This window comes from Megalobrama amblycephala, linkage group LG2, assembly GCF_018812025.1.
Source record: "Megalobrama amblycephala isolate DHTTF-2021 linkage group LG2, ASM1881202v1, whole genome shotgun sequence".
Classification (NCBI taxonomy): domain Eukaryota; kingdom Metazoa; phylum Chordata; class Actinopteri; order Cypriniformes; family Xenocyprididae; genus Megalobrama; species Megalobrama amblycephala.
In genome coordinates, this window is record NC_063045.1 from 11452224 (window position 1) to 11467454 (window position 15231).

A 15231-nucleotide genomic window follows, 5' to 3' on the forward strand; every position below is an offset into this window, starting at 1 on the left:
ACTTAATTTATGTATTTGAATTGCATATAAAATTTCTATCCATTTGGATTACATGGTTAGCATAAACAAATTAATAAACTGAATGTGATTCATATATGTAATGTAAATTATATGTAAATGTATATGTAAATGAAACAGATTTATGATTTATGTACATAGCAAAATGCCCATGTTAAATTAACACTGCCTAGTGTTCATGAGTGCACTAGAGAGTTAAAGAACCATTGAAGCAGTGTTGAAGTTAATGAGATAATTAAGTGATGATTGAGCATTATTGATGAACACCTGCTGTTAACAAGCAGAATCACCGAAGGAAAGCGAAACACAAGAACTACAGCTGAAAATCTGAAGGAGACTGCTCAATTCAGTTTACTCAAACTTTATTCCAAAGGTGTTTTCAAGTTATTTACTTGTATAATTTATTAGTTAGAATGAGTAAAACTCAACATCTTGACTAACTGCAAAAGCTGAATAAGCTATCAAAGCCTGATTAATCTGTGAAATTATTTAGCAGGTAATTAATCGTTCTAATAATCTGATTAATCGATTATCAAAATAATCTCTGATGCAGCCCTATGCAGCATTACACTTGGAAGTACAGGATCAGAACTCAAACTACTTAATGTATTTTCAGACATGCATTTTTTTTTATGAAAGATTAGAGAAGATAACTGAGTGAAACGCTTTCCACATGAATGGCAGTGATACGGCTTCTCTCCAGTGTGGATCCTCTCATGTATTTTCAAATATATTGACCGTTTGAATCTCTTGTCACAGAGTGAACACTTATAAGGTTGTTCTCTAGTGTGAACTGTCTGGTGCACTTTCAGTTCACCATCTGTAAAAAAAGTCTTACCACACTCTGAGCAAACATGATCCCTCACACCACTATGTCTTTTCTGGTGTAATTTTAAAGCACTGAGCTCACTAAAACTCTTCCCACACAAAGAACACACATGGGGCTTCTCCTTTGTGTAAACTTTCAGGTGGTCCTTCAAGAATTCAGCCCTAAAATTATTTTTACTGCACTGTTCACTGGTATATAGTCTTTCTTTAGAATGTGTACACAGATGCAGTTTAAAAAAGTTTGATTTTCTGAAACTCTTCCCACATTGATCACATGTGTACAGCTTCACTCCAGTGTGCCTTTTAATGTGTACGTTAAGGTTTCCTTTATGTGTGAAACTCTTCCCACATTGACCACATGTATGTGGCTTCTCTCCACTGTGGATTTTCATGTGTTCGTTAAGGTTTCCTTTTTGTGTGAAACTCTTCCCACACTGATCACATGTATGTGGCTTCTCTCCAGTGTGGATTTTCAGGTGTTCATTAAGGTGCTCTTTTTGTGCAAAACTCCTCCCACACTGAACACATGTGTGCGGCTTCTCCCCAGTGTGGAACCTCATGTGTCTGTAAAGGGTTACTTTATGCGCAAAACTCTTCCCACACTGATCACATGTGTGCGGCTTCTCCCCAGTGTGGCTTTTTATGTGTACATTAAGGTTTCCTTTATGTGTGAAACTCTTTCCACACTGATCACATGTGAATGGCTTCTCTCCAGTGTGGATTTTCATGTGTTCGTTAAGGTTTCCTTTTAGTGTGAAGCTCTTCCAACACTGATCGCATGCATGTGGTTTCTCTCCAGTGTGGATCCTTTCATGAATCTTCAGATATATTGACTGTTTGAATCTTTTGTCGCAGTGTGAACACTTGTAAGGTGTTTCTGTAGTGTGAACTGTCTGGTGCACTTTCAGTGCACCATCTGTAAAAAAAGTCTTACCACACTCAGAGCAAATGTGATCCTTTACACCGCTGTGTCTTTTCTGGTGTATTTTTAATGCACCCATCTGACTAAAACTCTTTCCACACAAATAACAGACGTAAGGCCTCACCTTTGTATGAACTTTCATGTGGTCCTTCAGGAAATCTGCCCTAAAAAATGTTTTACTGCATTGGTCACAGTTGTATAGTCTTTCTCTAGAATGAGTAAGCAGGTGTACTTTATAAACACTTGATTTTCGGAAACTCTTCCCACATTGATCACATGTGTACGGCTTCTCTCCAGTGTGGATTCTCATGTGATCATTAAGGTGTCTTTTTAGTGCAAAACTCTTCCCACATTGATCACATGTGTGTGGCTTCACTCCAGTGTGGATTCTTATGTGATCATTAAGGTTTTCTTTTCGTGTGAAACTTTTCCCACACTGATCACATGTGTGCGGCTTTTCTCCCGTATGAATTTTCATGTGTTCATTAAGGGTTGGCTTATGCGCAAAACTCTTCCCACACTGATCACATGTGTACGGCTTCTCCCCAGTATGGCTTTTCATGTGCACATTAAGGTTTCCTTTATGTGTGAAACTCTTCCCACACTGGTGACATGTAAATGGTTTCTCCCCAGTGTGGATTTTCATGTGTACGTTTAGGTTTCCTTTTTGCGTGAAACTCTTCCCACACTGATCACATGTGTACGGCTTCTCCACAGGGTGAATATTCATGTGTTCATTAAAGGTTCGTTTCTGTGTGAAACTCTTCCTGGACTGATCACATGTGTGTGGCTTCTCTCCAGTGTGGATTTTCTTATGTTTGTTAAGGTTACCTTTTTGCGTGAAACTTTTCCCACACTGATCACATGTGTACGGCTTCTCTCCAGTGTGGATTCTCATGTGATCCTTAAGGGTTCCTTTTTGTGTGAAACTCTTCCCACAATGATCACATGTGTGTGGCTTTTCTCCCGTGTGGATTTTCATGTGTTCATTAAGGTGCTCTTTTCGTGTGAAACTCTTCTCACATTGATCACATGTGTACGGCTTCTCTCCAGTGTGGATTTTCACGTGATCATTAAGGTTTCCTTTTTGTGCAAATCTCTTCCCACACTGATTACATGCATATGGCTTCACTCCAGTGTGGATTCTCATGTGATCCTTAAGGGTTCCTTTTTGTGTGAAACTCTTCCCACACTGATCACATGTGTGTGGCTTTTCTCCCGTGTGGATTTTCATGTGTTCATTAAGGGTTGCTTTATGAGCAAAACGCTTCCCACACTGATCACATGTGTGTGGCTTCTCCCCAGTGTGGCATTTCATGTGTTCAAGGGTTTCTTTTTGTGCAAAACTCTTCCCGGACTGATCACATGTGAGCAGCTTCTCTCCAGTGTGGATTTTCATATGTTTGTTAAGGTTTCCTTTTTGTGTGAAACTCTTCCCACACTTATCACATGTGTACGGCTTCTCTCCAGTGTGGATCCTCATGTGTTCGTTAAGGATTACTTTTTGTCTGAAGCTCTTTCCACACTGATCACATGTGTGCGGCTTCTCTCCAGTGTGGATTTTCATATGTTTGTTAAGGTTTCCTTTTTGTGTGAAGCTCTTGCCACATTGATTACATGTGAACGGCTTCTCTCCAGTGTGGATCCTCATGTGTTCGATACATGTTCCTTTTTGTGTAAAAGTCTTATCACACTGATCACATGCATACCGCTTCTCCCCAGTGTGGATTTTCATGTGTTCATTAAGATTTCTTTTTATTGTGAAAATCTTCTCGCAGTGATCACACGTGTACGGCTTCTGCCCAGTGTGGATCCTCATGTGTTCGTTAAGGATTACTTTTTGTCTGAAACCTTTCCCACACTGAATGCATGTGTACGGCTTCTCTCCAGTGTGGATTTTAATATGTTTGTTAAGGTGTCCTTTTTGTGCAAAACTCTTCCCACACTGATTACATGTGTATGGTTTCTCTCCAGTGTGGACCCTCATGTGTTCATTAAGGATTACTTTTTGTCTGAAACACTTTCCACACTGATCGCAGGTATGCGGCTTCTCTCCAGTGTGGATTTTCATATGCTTGTTAAGGTTTCCTTTTTGTGTGAAACTCTTCCCACACTGATCACATGTATATGGCTTCTCTCCAGTGTGGATCCTAATGTGTTCGCTAAGGGTTCCTTTTTGTGTGAAACTCTTCCCACACTGATTACAAGTGAAAGGCTTCTCTCCAGTGTGAATTCTCATGTGAAGTTCAAGACTTTGTTTGTATGGGAAACTTTTTCCACACTGAGGGCAAGTGAAACATATTTTGTCTCTTCTTTTCAATGAGGGACTCAAGGAATTTTCTTCAGTTTTGACATGATGTATTTCCCCCAATCCGATCAGTTCTTCAATCTCCTTGTTCTCTTCTATCAGGTCTAAAATGAAAGTAAAAAAAAAAAGTTTCAAAAGTTTGATTTTTAGTAAATCCTTAAAAAAAAAAAAAAAAAATCAAAGAGAGAAATGTGAAAGGAAAAGGACATGTGAACCCTGACATTTCCCTTTCGAAAGGGAACTCCACTCTGCGTTGACAGAACGCATTGGGGAACCGTCACGTGACCCAGGTGTCGAAAGCACTATCCAACAACTCCAATTCCTATTGGCCGGCGACAGCCTATGACGTCATACGGCGCGACCGTATGTATTCCCTGTATAGCTATGTCTGAGGACAAAGGGAAACATTTTAGAAAGTGTGCGGATCCTTGCCCGAGGTTTTTGACTCCAGAGGATCCTCACACCCTATGTGTTATCTGTTTGGGAGAAGAGCATGCACGGGCAGCGTTTGAGGACGCTGGCTGTGAGAATTGTGAATGTTTTCCTATGAAAACGCTCCGTTCCCGCCTGGCTCTCTTCTCGAGGGAAGAGACGTCAACACTTGTGCCCGGTGGATCTGGTCCCGCTCGCGCTGAGGCTGAGCGGCGGCTGCATTCATGGGGCTCACAGGTGGAGCTTGCCGCCAAGTTTGAGAGAGGTGTTACGGTCTCTCAACCTCAGGCGGCTGGCGGGGATGAGCTCCTGGATGACGATGATGTCCTTTCCTTGACATCATCGGATCCAGGAACGAGTGCTCTTCTGGCTGAGAGCCCCCGAAAGCAGGAGGTGGCTATGGAAGAGGAAGAAGGGACTGAGGTTGCTTCTTTTTCTTCCAAGCCCCCCTTGTCCTGCATATGTCGAATTACTGGAGGTTGTGGAGCGCGCCGCCGGCAGGCTGCAGCTGCCGTGGGAGCGTGTAAGGAGAGAGCCCGCTCGCGGCAGGCTGGACGAACGGTTTCTTTCCGATCACAACCCCGTAATTCCAGTGAGCCTTCCATTCCTTCCGGACCTGCATTCTGAGGTTAAGAAGGCATGGAAGAACCCGTATTCAGCCAGGATTCATCTGCATCAGCGGGGGAATGAGACGTTCGCGAACTATCTCGCCACGGGCAGTGCACCGACACTTAAAGCTCCGGTTCTGCCGTCCAGACCCCTTAGAATGACATCTCGTCTGAACGGCAGAGCATATGCTGCTGCAGGCCAGGCTGGTGCTGCTTTACACACTATGGCGGTGTTACAAGCATACCAGGCTGACCTGCTGAAGGACCTGGATCAGGGGCAAGGTTTGTCCCCTGAAGCGGTGGCTGAGTTGCGCCAGACCACAGATCTCGCTCTCCGGGCCACCAAGCAGACGGCCGCCTCGATTGGTAGATTGATGGCGGCTATGGTGGCCACGGAGAGGCATCTGTGGTTAAACATGGCGGACATCGGGGAGAGAGAAAAAGGCTCTCGCCTCGATGCCCCGGTCTCGCCATCTGAGCTTTTCGGCGGCTCCGTTGAGGCGGTAGTCGGAAAGTTCAGGGAAGCGAGGGCGCGCTCAGCAGCATTTAAGAAATGCATTCCGCTCAGGTCCGATTCTGGGCCCAGACAGCCGGGAGGCTCTGGCCCGCCTCGAGCCGAGGCTCAGAGGCAGGGTCAGAGATCCAGTGTCGCCGCTCGAGCGCCTCCTCCACCACGAAGTAAGTCGCAAAAGCGGCGGGATGCGAAGAGAAGGAGAGGTGATCTAAGAGAGGTGATCGATCGCCGGCGCGATCAGCATCGCTGATCGATCCCCTTTCTTGGCGAGGGGAATTTTTAGTAAAAATTTCCTTCGCCCCTTCTCTTTGTCCTCCCGGGATACATTTTTAACTGTGCATGTTCAGGATTAACACCTTTGAACAGTCAGGCCGGTGGCCGGCCTATGATGAATTTTTTTCTGAAGGCCCGCCTTCTGGCTTGATAGTGAAAAGGTTCGGTAGGTTTACAGAACCAGGGATATCGTTCTTCCCCTTTGGTAAGGAATGAAGACGGAATCTTTGGTCTGCGAGCCACGGGAAGGTAAGACAGGGTCTGATTTGAAATTATTAAAATTTTGACCTTGTTTTTATTCCTGTATCATTTCCTGAATGTGTAACAGTAAATGTAACTAGGGGTTCTTTGGGCAGAACTGGAGTGTGAGATTGACTGAGCGAGCCACAAAATGGTTGCTGTTCAGTTTTTCTCTGTATGTTCAGCCGTTCGGCTATCTTCAGTATAGTTTGAGCTGGTCCTCATCACTTCAGTTGATTTGGGCTAGGACTAAGGTTGCGTATGGTGTATGTGAAGTTAAATTCCCATATGTAATTTAGTTTTGGCCTCCTCCTGAGGGAGTGGCCAGTATCTGTTTGCCCAAATTGTCCCCTTGCTAAAAATATGTAGGTGCAATCATGAGTTTAACAGCTAGGTTGTAGACTGTTTGGTTAAAAAACCTGATGCTGTTTTCTCTGGTGGTAGGCCCTTATCTTCGAGCAGATAGTGTTGGCAATATATGTTTGCTAGGCCCCACTCTCTAGAACTTTCATGCTGTGAGAAAAATGTTTTCTTCCGAGCTACTTGATTTCTTTCAAGTTTGAGTTGACGATGCAGTTAGCTCCGTCCTCTAGGCTTGGAGCAGATTTGAGAATCTGTGGTTGGGATATATTTTTCTCCTTTTCTTAAAGCATGCATATCAAAGTTCCTTTGAAGTTCTAGACGTTTTGCCCTACATTTGTATGTGAGCTTAATATGCTGCCACAGGTTGACACCTGCTTTTGTATAGTAGGCCCTTTTTGAGAAAAGCCTGGCCTCTATCTAAGTGTTTGGTGACCCCTTTAAGCCCCAGCTAGGAGAGTTTTTTGTTGTCACTGAGTGCATCACCTGTTGGATTGCATACTCAGGGTGGATAGATCACTTTCTGTATAAAGTGTGTATTTGTCAGCTCCCTTTCAGTTATCTGTTTATCAGCTATATTGCATATACGGTGATTGTAGGCTAGATTGTTAAGCCTCTTTCTAGTTAGCAATAGTGTTGTATTGGCTGTTTCATGGATATCAGTGCTCACATACTGTTTTGTTTTTTATACACTGCTTCAGGCCCTGCAGCATGTTTGTTTGAGGTGGTAGGCTTAATTAGCCTCCCTTAGACCATGTTGGTTGTTTTGGTTCCCTTTAGTCTCAGAACTTAGGGTACTTTGCCTGTTTGGAAAGTGTAGCTTAGCACAGGTTGTAGTTAGCTTCCCATAGTTAGTGGGTTAGAGCTGGTTCCCTGTAGCTTGGTTCCCTGGAAACTCACGAGCTGAAGCCACGTGTCATTGAACCGGTAGGCCTCTTCAGGCCTCCGTTTTAGTTTACATGTTGGCACAGATTGTGTTTTTTCTGTGCGGCTCAGGATGAGATGGTAGTAGTGAAACCTTACTGAGGTTTGGTTTAACCTATTGTTGCCTCTTTGAGTCGATGATTCTAGTTGAGCTAAGAGCCACCTAGAGATTAGGTTGGATCTTGTGCTCCTGGAAACGGCCACGAGACTTTCGCCTTGTGTCCTGAGGGATGCTAAGCCTACGGGCCGCCTTTTTGGATACACTGGCGTTTGTTTAGGTGTATTTCTCTCTGAGAACTATTTCTATACACTTTGTTGGCCAGGGGCCCAAGTGGTAGATTCAACCCCCTCTTTTGCGGGTTGTTTACCAGGCTTGGGACCTAAACACTGCCACGAGCTGATGCCACGTGTCTGTTGAGGTTATAGGCCTTCCAGGCCTTCCAGGCCTTCCTTAATACGTGTTGGCGTATGCTGTACTCCTCTTGCTTAAAGAGTAAAAGGTGCTTTTACTGAGTACACTGCTTGTTGGATTGTGTTGGGTATAGTCTACCTTTTAGGTGAGCTCTGCGCTTCCCCTTGGGGTTTGTAATAGTGCTTAGCTCCCTAAGCTGATCATGATGGTTCTGCCTTGATCAGGCCCCGTCTTAAGGGTCAGCCCCAGGCTGGTTTGTGCTCCCTTTTCAGGGTTTTTAGCGCACAGCCTCCTCAGTGCATTAATTAAGCACTGGGTAGATCCTAGGTTGAGCGGTTTATCTCCCCTCGATATGAGGGTTCATAGCACTCAGCTGAGTTCTGCTCTCCAGGATGCCCGTCTCTACGCGTGGGTCTGAGCTGGTTTCTGCCTTTCTGCAGTCACTCTTACCTACTATCTTCCTGAAGAATGCGTTTTAGAGGCTCTGTTTTCAGACAGGGTTGGCCTGAACTGAGTCTGTTCCCTGAGAAGACCAGGTCGGCCTCCCTGGTGGCAATGAGGGTGACCCTGCTCCCCTCATGAGTGACTGGCCGAGGTTCCCTTTGGTTCCTTGGCCACATTCCCTTAAAGGAACCACTTTTCTTACGAGAAAATTGGGTTCTAGACGCCTTAGCGTTTTCTCTAGGCTCTATTTGTTAAAAGAGAAAGGTAGAAGCCTTTGGGAAGTTCAGCTTGGGCTGTTGGCCAAAGGGAATGCTGTCACTGACAGCCTGGTGTGACCCGAGGGGGAGTTGCTGGGCAGTTTGAGAACTGCCTTGAGGCCTTTGCCTCAGCCATATTTTTGGCAGGCACTCCCCTCCAGCATGGCGGCGTGGGTATATCGTTCCCCAATGCGTTCTGTCAACGCAGAGTGGAGTTCCCTTTCGAAAGGGAACGTCTCAGGTTACGTATGTAACCATGGTTCCCTGAGAACAGGGAACGAGACTCTGCGTTCCTTTGCCATGCTTCAGGTTGCCTGCCTTCAGAACAGTCCCTCAAGACGATAAGATAGAGACCGTCTCTCCAGGCGCTCCCTTTATACATCCGGGTCGCGCCGTATGACGTCATAGGCTGTCGCCGGCCAATAGGAATTGGAGTTGTTGGATAGTGCTTTCGACACCTGGGTCACGTGACGGTTCCCCAATGCGTTCTGTCAACGCAGAGTCTCGTTCCCTGTTCTCAGGGAACCATGGTTACATACGTAACCTGAGACGATTAGTAGAAAGTATGAACATTTTGATGCATTCATTTTAATTTGGTACATTTATCATCCAATTATTATTTTTAAAACATTACGGGCACAAATTACAGTTTTTATAGTGAGAACTATTAGATATGTTCGATTAACTGCATTTTACAAGCCAGGGAATCGTAGCAATGCGGTTGCAAGAATAGTAAACCAGATATAAACAAATATAAAAATGAAACGGTTCAGATAATATTTAGTCTAACATCCTGATGTTTGCTATCGATAGGATTGTTTTTCTAACCAGTTCATGGAAAATTACCAGGATATTATTTGCTTAAAGCAGCAGTACAAGAAAGTTTTTATTTTAAAATGAACATACATACATACAGTGGTGTGAAAAAGTGCTTGTCCCCTTCCTGATTTTTTTTATTTTTTTGCATGTTTGTCACACTTTAATGTTTCAGATCATCAAACAAATTTAAATATGAATCAAAGATAACAAGTAAACACAACATGCAGTTTTTAAATGAAAGTTTTTATTATGAAGGGAAAACAAAATCCAAACCCACATGGCCCTGTGTGAAAAAGTGCATTAAAAAACATAACTTAACTGTGGTTTATCACACCTGAGTTCAGTTTCTCTAGCCACACCCTGGCCTGATTTCTGCCACACCTGTTCGCAATCAAGAAATCATTTAAACAGGACCTGCCTGACAAAGTGAAGTAGACCAAAAGATCCTCAAAAGCTACACATCATGTTGAGATCCAAAGAAATTCATGAACAAATGAGAAAGAAAGTAATTGAGATCAGTCTGGAAAAGCTTATAAAGCCATTTCTAAAGCTTTGGGACTCCAGTGAACCACAGTGAGAGCCGTTATCCACAAATGGCGAATACATGGAACAGTGGTGAACCTTCCCAGGAGTGGCCGGCCGACCAAAATTACCCCAAGCGACGACTCATCCAAGAGGTCACAAAAGACCCCACAACAACATCCAAAGAACTGCAGGCCTCACTTGCCTCAGTTATGGTCAGTGTTCATGACTCCACCATAAGAAAGAGACTGGGAAAAAATGGCCTGCATGGCAGTTCCATGACGAAAACCGCAAAAAGAACATAAAAGCTCATCTCAGTTTTGTCAGAAAACATCTTGATGATCCCCAAGACTTTTGGGAAAATACTCTGTGGACTGACGAGACAAAAGTTGAACTTTTTGAAAGGTGCGTGTCCCATTACGTCTGGCGTAAAAGTAACACAGCCTTTCAGAAAAAGAACATCATACCTAGGCCTGTCACAATAACTACTTTTTGTTATGCGATATATTGCCCCAGAAATAATTGCAATATTTTTGTCATTTTAAGACCATTTTATGCCACTGAATATATAATCAACAGCATAATAATGCAAGGCCTACACACTTTCAAATGACAATGAACTTAACTCTATTAGATACTGGATATTAGATATTTAGATACTGGAATTGAAAATAATAAAAGCAACCCGAAAATAATAATGTTGAATAATTAAAAAATAAACCGTTGCTAACAAAAACTGCAAAATAACAAGTAGAAAAAACTTGCAAATGCACAAAAGGCACTTATATGGAGATTTTCCATCTACAGGTTTTTCCCTGACCTTATTGTCTCAGTAAAGTAAAGGTGCACGCTATTATCAGATGTCCATATGAACAAAGACACAGATTTAGCAGTCAGATACAGTGGCGTAACTTTGTTTTAAAAAGTGGGTGGGACAGGAATGTGTATGGGGGGGGGGGGGTATTGTAATTGTATTATTATAATAATAATAATATGATATTAAAATTAATATGATAGTTTCTTCCTTACATCTGCTATAATACAATGTCTCGAGAGTATGTATATTAGTTAATAAATACGTGGATTGGAGGCAACATGGATTGGAGGCAACATTTTCGTTTAGCATGCAAGAGATTCTGGGTTCGAATCCAACCAACCATGTATGATTTTTTTTTCTCTCATTAAAACCAAAGATGTTTGTCAGTGATTGTATATCAAAAGCAGGGACACGTTTATTTGTATTTTGTTTTGTGATTCAACGTAACGAATAGAGAGTCTCTGCAACAGTTAAGCGATAGATTGAAGCGCTCGTCCGTGTGAACACTGCGCAGCGTGCACGAGCGCCAAGAGAACACTGTTGCGCCTCTGATAACAGCGACAACTAGCACTCAACATGATTTCAAAAACCAACATCCCAGCGCCAGATCGCCTATTATTAACTCATATTGACAATCAACTAGAGGGGTTTCTTTTGTATTAGATATCCGCGAGATGTTTCAAAAAGTGGTGGGGACAATATCGACCCTTTCAAAAAGTGGTGGGGACATGTCCCACCCGTCCCACCCGCAAATTACGCCTATGGTCAGATATGACCTGTTGAGGTATCCGTTTTTCTAGAGGCGTGTTTGAAAAACTTTTAACTTGAGTGCCGCGTCATGCACAAGATTTTGCGAAAGACGCAAGTGCAAGTCAAACAAACACGTTTCCATGGAAAACCAGCGCAGTGGAATGCAAAAACGCGTTCTCTATGAAAACAAGCTAGATACTCGCGACTGCCGCGTCCTGTGTGAAACTAGCTGTGAGCGTGCACCATTTCACACTGTCATGTTTATATTTGCACAAGTGGATTGCGGAAACTGAGTGCATTTGCACTTATTCTTCCAAACTATCTGTAGTTGTCAGGAAAATACTATGACGACTCGAATGGTGCATTTTTCCACCTGTCGATGTCAGCTCTGTATGAAGGAGCTGCCTGAGGCTCGGACAGCTGACGAGATCACAGAGGTAGTAAGAATGGCAAAATGTCTGTAAAATGTCTTTTTGGGCAAATGCCAAAAAAAAGAATGCGTCACCAAAAATGATTGAGGTTGTATCCATATATTGTGCAATAAATCTATATATCGACTATCGAAACAGACCTACCAGCAACAAGTTCAAACGCCATTCCATTTGCTTTTCCGTTTTATCTAGAGATGCCTATCCCTGTAACTAGAGAGTACGTCAGCTCCAGTTTGGATTCAGCCTCTTATGAAGTCTTCAGATGACCCACCTCTGAAGAGATGGCGCCAACTACTCCTGCGAGGACTTCAGATGAAGCAAACTCTAGATCAACATGCACCAATGCAAAATTCTCTATATATCCTAATCATTTGTTAACACATATTTATTGCTTCAATGAGCTCATAGTTTCAACCTTAAATTTATATATTGTTTAAATTAATACATTGTTTGCTACCTGGGTGATTTGAGTACATTTCTGAAATACAAAACTTGGACACAGTCCCCTCTGACATCAGATCACTCTAAATTATAATTTACACACATTTTTTGTAAAGCTGCACCAACATAAATTACACACTTTTTAAACTACACATTCTCAGCATGATTACGTTCACTGCTTTTGCTTTAATAACAGTTTCATATTAAATCTAAAATGGGAATATATTACACTCTGGCTGTCATCATAAGCTGTCAAATGCGGTTTTGTCGAGCTCAACAGCTCTGGCCGAGCCGTGATATAAACGAAACGCTACTGGCTATTTGAAAAAAGGGGAGGAGCTGCACAATATGTCCCACCCTGTCTTCTGTTTCAGTGGAAATTACGTCAACACAATGAATAACGCTGCACATTTCAAAGCACATCCATGGGCTTTGATTTATAACTTTATTGAAGGATCAAGAATGAACACCAACCTCTTAGTTCTTCAGTATCTTCCCACTTTATTCTGCAGGGTTCTGGATCACCTCTTTGTTCTTCAGTATCTTCCTGTTTTATTCTGCAGGGTTCTGGATCACCTCTTTGTTCTTCTGCATCTTCATACTTTATTCTGCAGTGTTCTGGATCATCTATTTGTTCTTCAGTATCTTCTTGCTTTATTCTGCAGGGTTCTGGATTATTCATGTTTTCAAAGTTCTTTCGCAAACTCTAACATATATTCCAGCATTTACTGGTGAACTGCTGTGGAAGAATCTTCACTGAAGGTGAATTACTGTGGTAGGAGGAGCAGGACAAAAATAATTCAGTTATAAAAGTGATGCTTTCATTAATTTACACATTTAAAGCATGTTGTTAGTGGATCTATCCAACTATCAAAATCGAATTTGAATATCAAAATTCAACCTATCAATCTATTTTTTAACATTATTATCTATTTGTGACAGGAAGAGGCTTTTTAGCAGCTGTTAATTTAAATCCATTACAAGAGGTACATGAATCGGAGTATGTAGATAAATGTCACAGGAAGCTTGACATTGGAAACATTAAAATATTGCTTTGTAGTGCTCTTTCATTTTATTAAAAGAGTCTTTTCTGTCTCTAGAAAAAAACAGCAATAAGTTAATTATCTATTTTTCTTATGAATGTATGTAATGACTGTAGTTGTAAAATAAGTATGTGAATTTTATTTAAAACAAATAATTTTACATTAAGTTATTTAATTTGTTTTATACAAATTCACATATTTTACATTTCCTCATTTTGTCTGTGGGTCAATCTATTAACATTATCTATTTTTAACATGAAGATGCTTTTGATCAGCTGTTAATTGTGACACTCCCTCTTATTAAGTCTTATCAGGGAGATTGTTTAATTAACCACAGTTAAATAACTACACAAGCAGACTTGGGTAAAGTTGGTTTTATATTCGCACATTCTGACTTCTGATAAATTCAGACTTTACCAATAAATGTGCAATAAATTAATGTTTGCAAATTTTAAGTAGCGACATGATATTGACAACCAACGATTGTCAACTTACAACATTTTTCACAGTCGATCAAAATAGGCAAGTATTGTTTTAATGGCATATTTACTTGTGAATCTCCACTGAATGTCCAATGTAGTGTGATTAACAAGGCTATTGAATATGGATGTCCGAATGTGCGAATATAAAACCAACTTTACCCAAGTCACAAGCAGCACACAGCAGCATATGTCCATATGAACCTAAATATCGTTCAATTTATAACTAGTCATGGCTCACTGTTGTAAAAAAAAAAAAAAAAAAAAAAAAATAGATAAACAACATGTTGCTGGTTTTTTTTTTTTTTTCTATGGAGAGAAACGTTTCTTTCAATACAATGAACCAGCACGACAAAGCAATATTTCCATGTCAAGCTTCCTTCACATTTATCTACATTTTCAGATTTATGCACGTTACCTCTTGTGATGGATTTAAAATAACAGCTACTGAAAAGCCTCTAAATGTAAGAAATAGATAGATTAATGTTCAAAATAGATTAACCCAGAAAAGATAAATTGAGATTTTTGTTAATTACCAAACAGATAAAAAAATAACAGCTAATGAAAAGCCTCATCGTGTCAGAAACAGATATAAATGTTAATGTTAAAAATAGATTAATCCACAAAAGATCGATTCCTAATAATACACTCACGTTGACTTTTGATCAAGTGACATATCAGTAAATACCATTATTGCTCCAGACATCGAAACAACCATACAGACGAACATACAAAAACACAATAATCGCTCAGGTCTTTATGAATTTAACATTAGTATCTCAAAACGTTGCCTGCTAGGCTAAATGTTTATGTCAGTCAGCAGACGCCAGAAAAGACGCACACATAGCTCTGTATCAGATGAATAATCAATACAGAAATGACCCTGTAAATGTTGCTTTAACAAGCTGTTTTTTATAATTAATATAAATAAACGAAGCACCGTGAACTGCTTACCTCACATCAGAAGACGCAAAGCTGTGTGATGGCGGTAGCGGTGACGTCATCAAGACGAGGCGAAATGATCAAAACGATATTTTTTTTTCACATTGCATCTACAAAACAACACATAATACAAAATTAACAATAAGGACTGTAAGCGAAACCAAGCTTTTTGCTCTCAGCTGCATTCTCTGTTGCTTGTGGATGTTATGAGATGGAGAAAGAATACATTTCAGTTTAGTTCAAGAAACTGAATGTGTTGGAACAAAATATTTAAAATTAATTTTGGGTCATTATACTGCATATCAAATCAGTGATGTAGACATTTGATATAAGTCTTGGAAATTAAAAATACATAAATAAATAAATAAATAAATAAATAAAAAAAAATTTAAAAAGCCCAAAAATAATTTATGATATGCTACTTCTTGGCTTCCCTATGGAACCCCA

The 15231-nt window shown here is 41.2% G+C and overlaps 1 protein-coding gene across 2 annotated transcripts; it reads right to left on the reverse strand.

The window, feature by feature from the left end:
• Window positions 1-363: 363 nt before the first annotated feature.
• On the reverse strand, window positions 364-14913 carry LOC125263543 (zinc finger protein 721-like). 2 transcript variants are annotated; one of them, XM_048182558.1, is made up of 3 exons: window positions 14797-14913; window positions 12795-13090; window positions 364-4180 (listed from the first exon to the last, which is right to left on the reverse strand). In XM_048182558.1, exons 2-3 carry the CDS (start codon window positions 13000-13002, stop codon window positions 540-542), a joined length of 3849 nt encoding a protein of 1282 aa, XP_048038515.1. In that variant the 5' UTR covers window positions 13003-13090; window positions 14797-14913; the 3' UTR covers window positions 364-539. The 2 variants fall into 2 exon arrangements, with proteins under 2 accessions (XP_048038515.1, XP_048038516.1); XM_048182559.1 differs by lacking the exons at window positions 12795-13090; window positions 14797-14913 and adding an exon at window positions 12024-12788.
• Window positions 14914-15231: the final 318 nt, after the last annotated feature.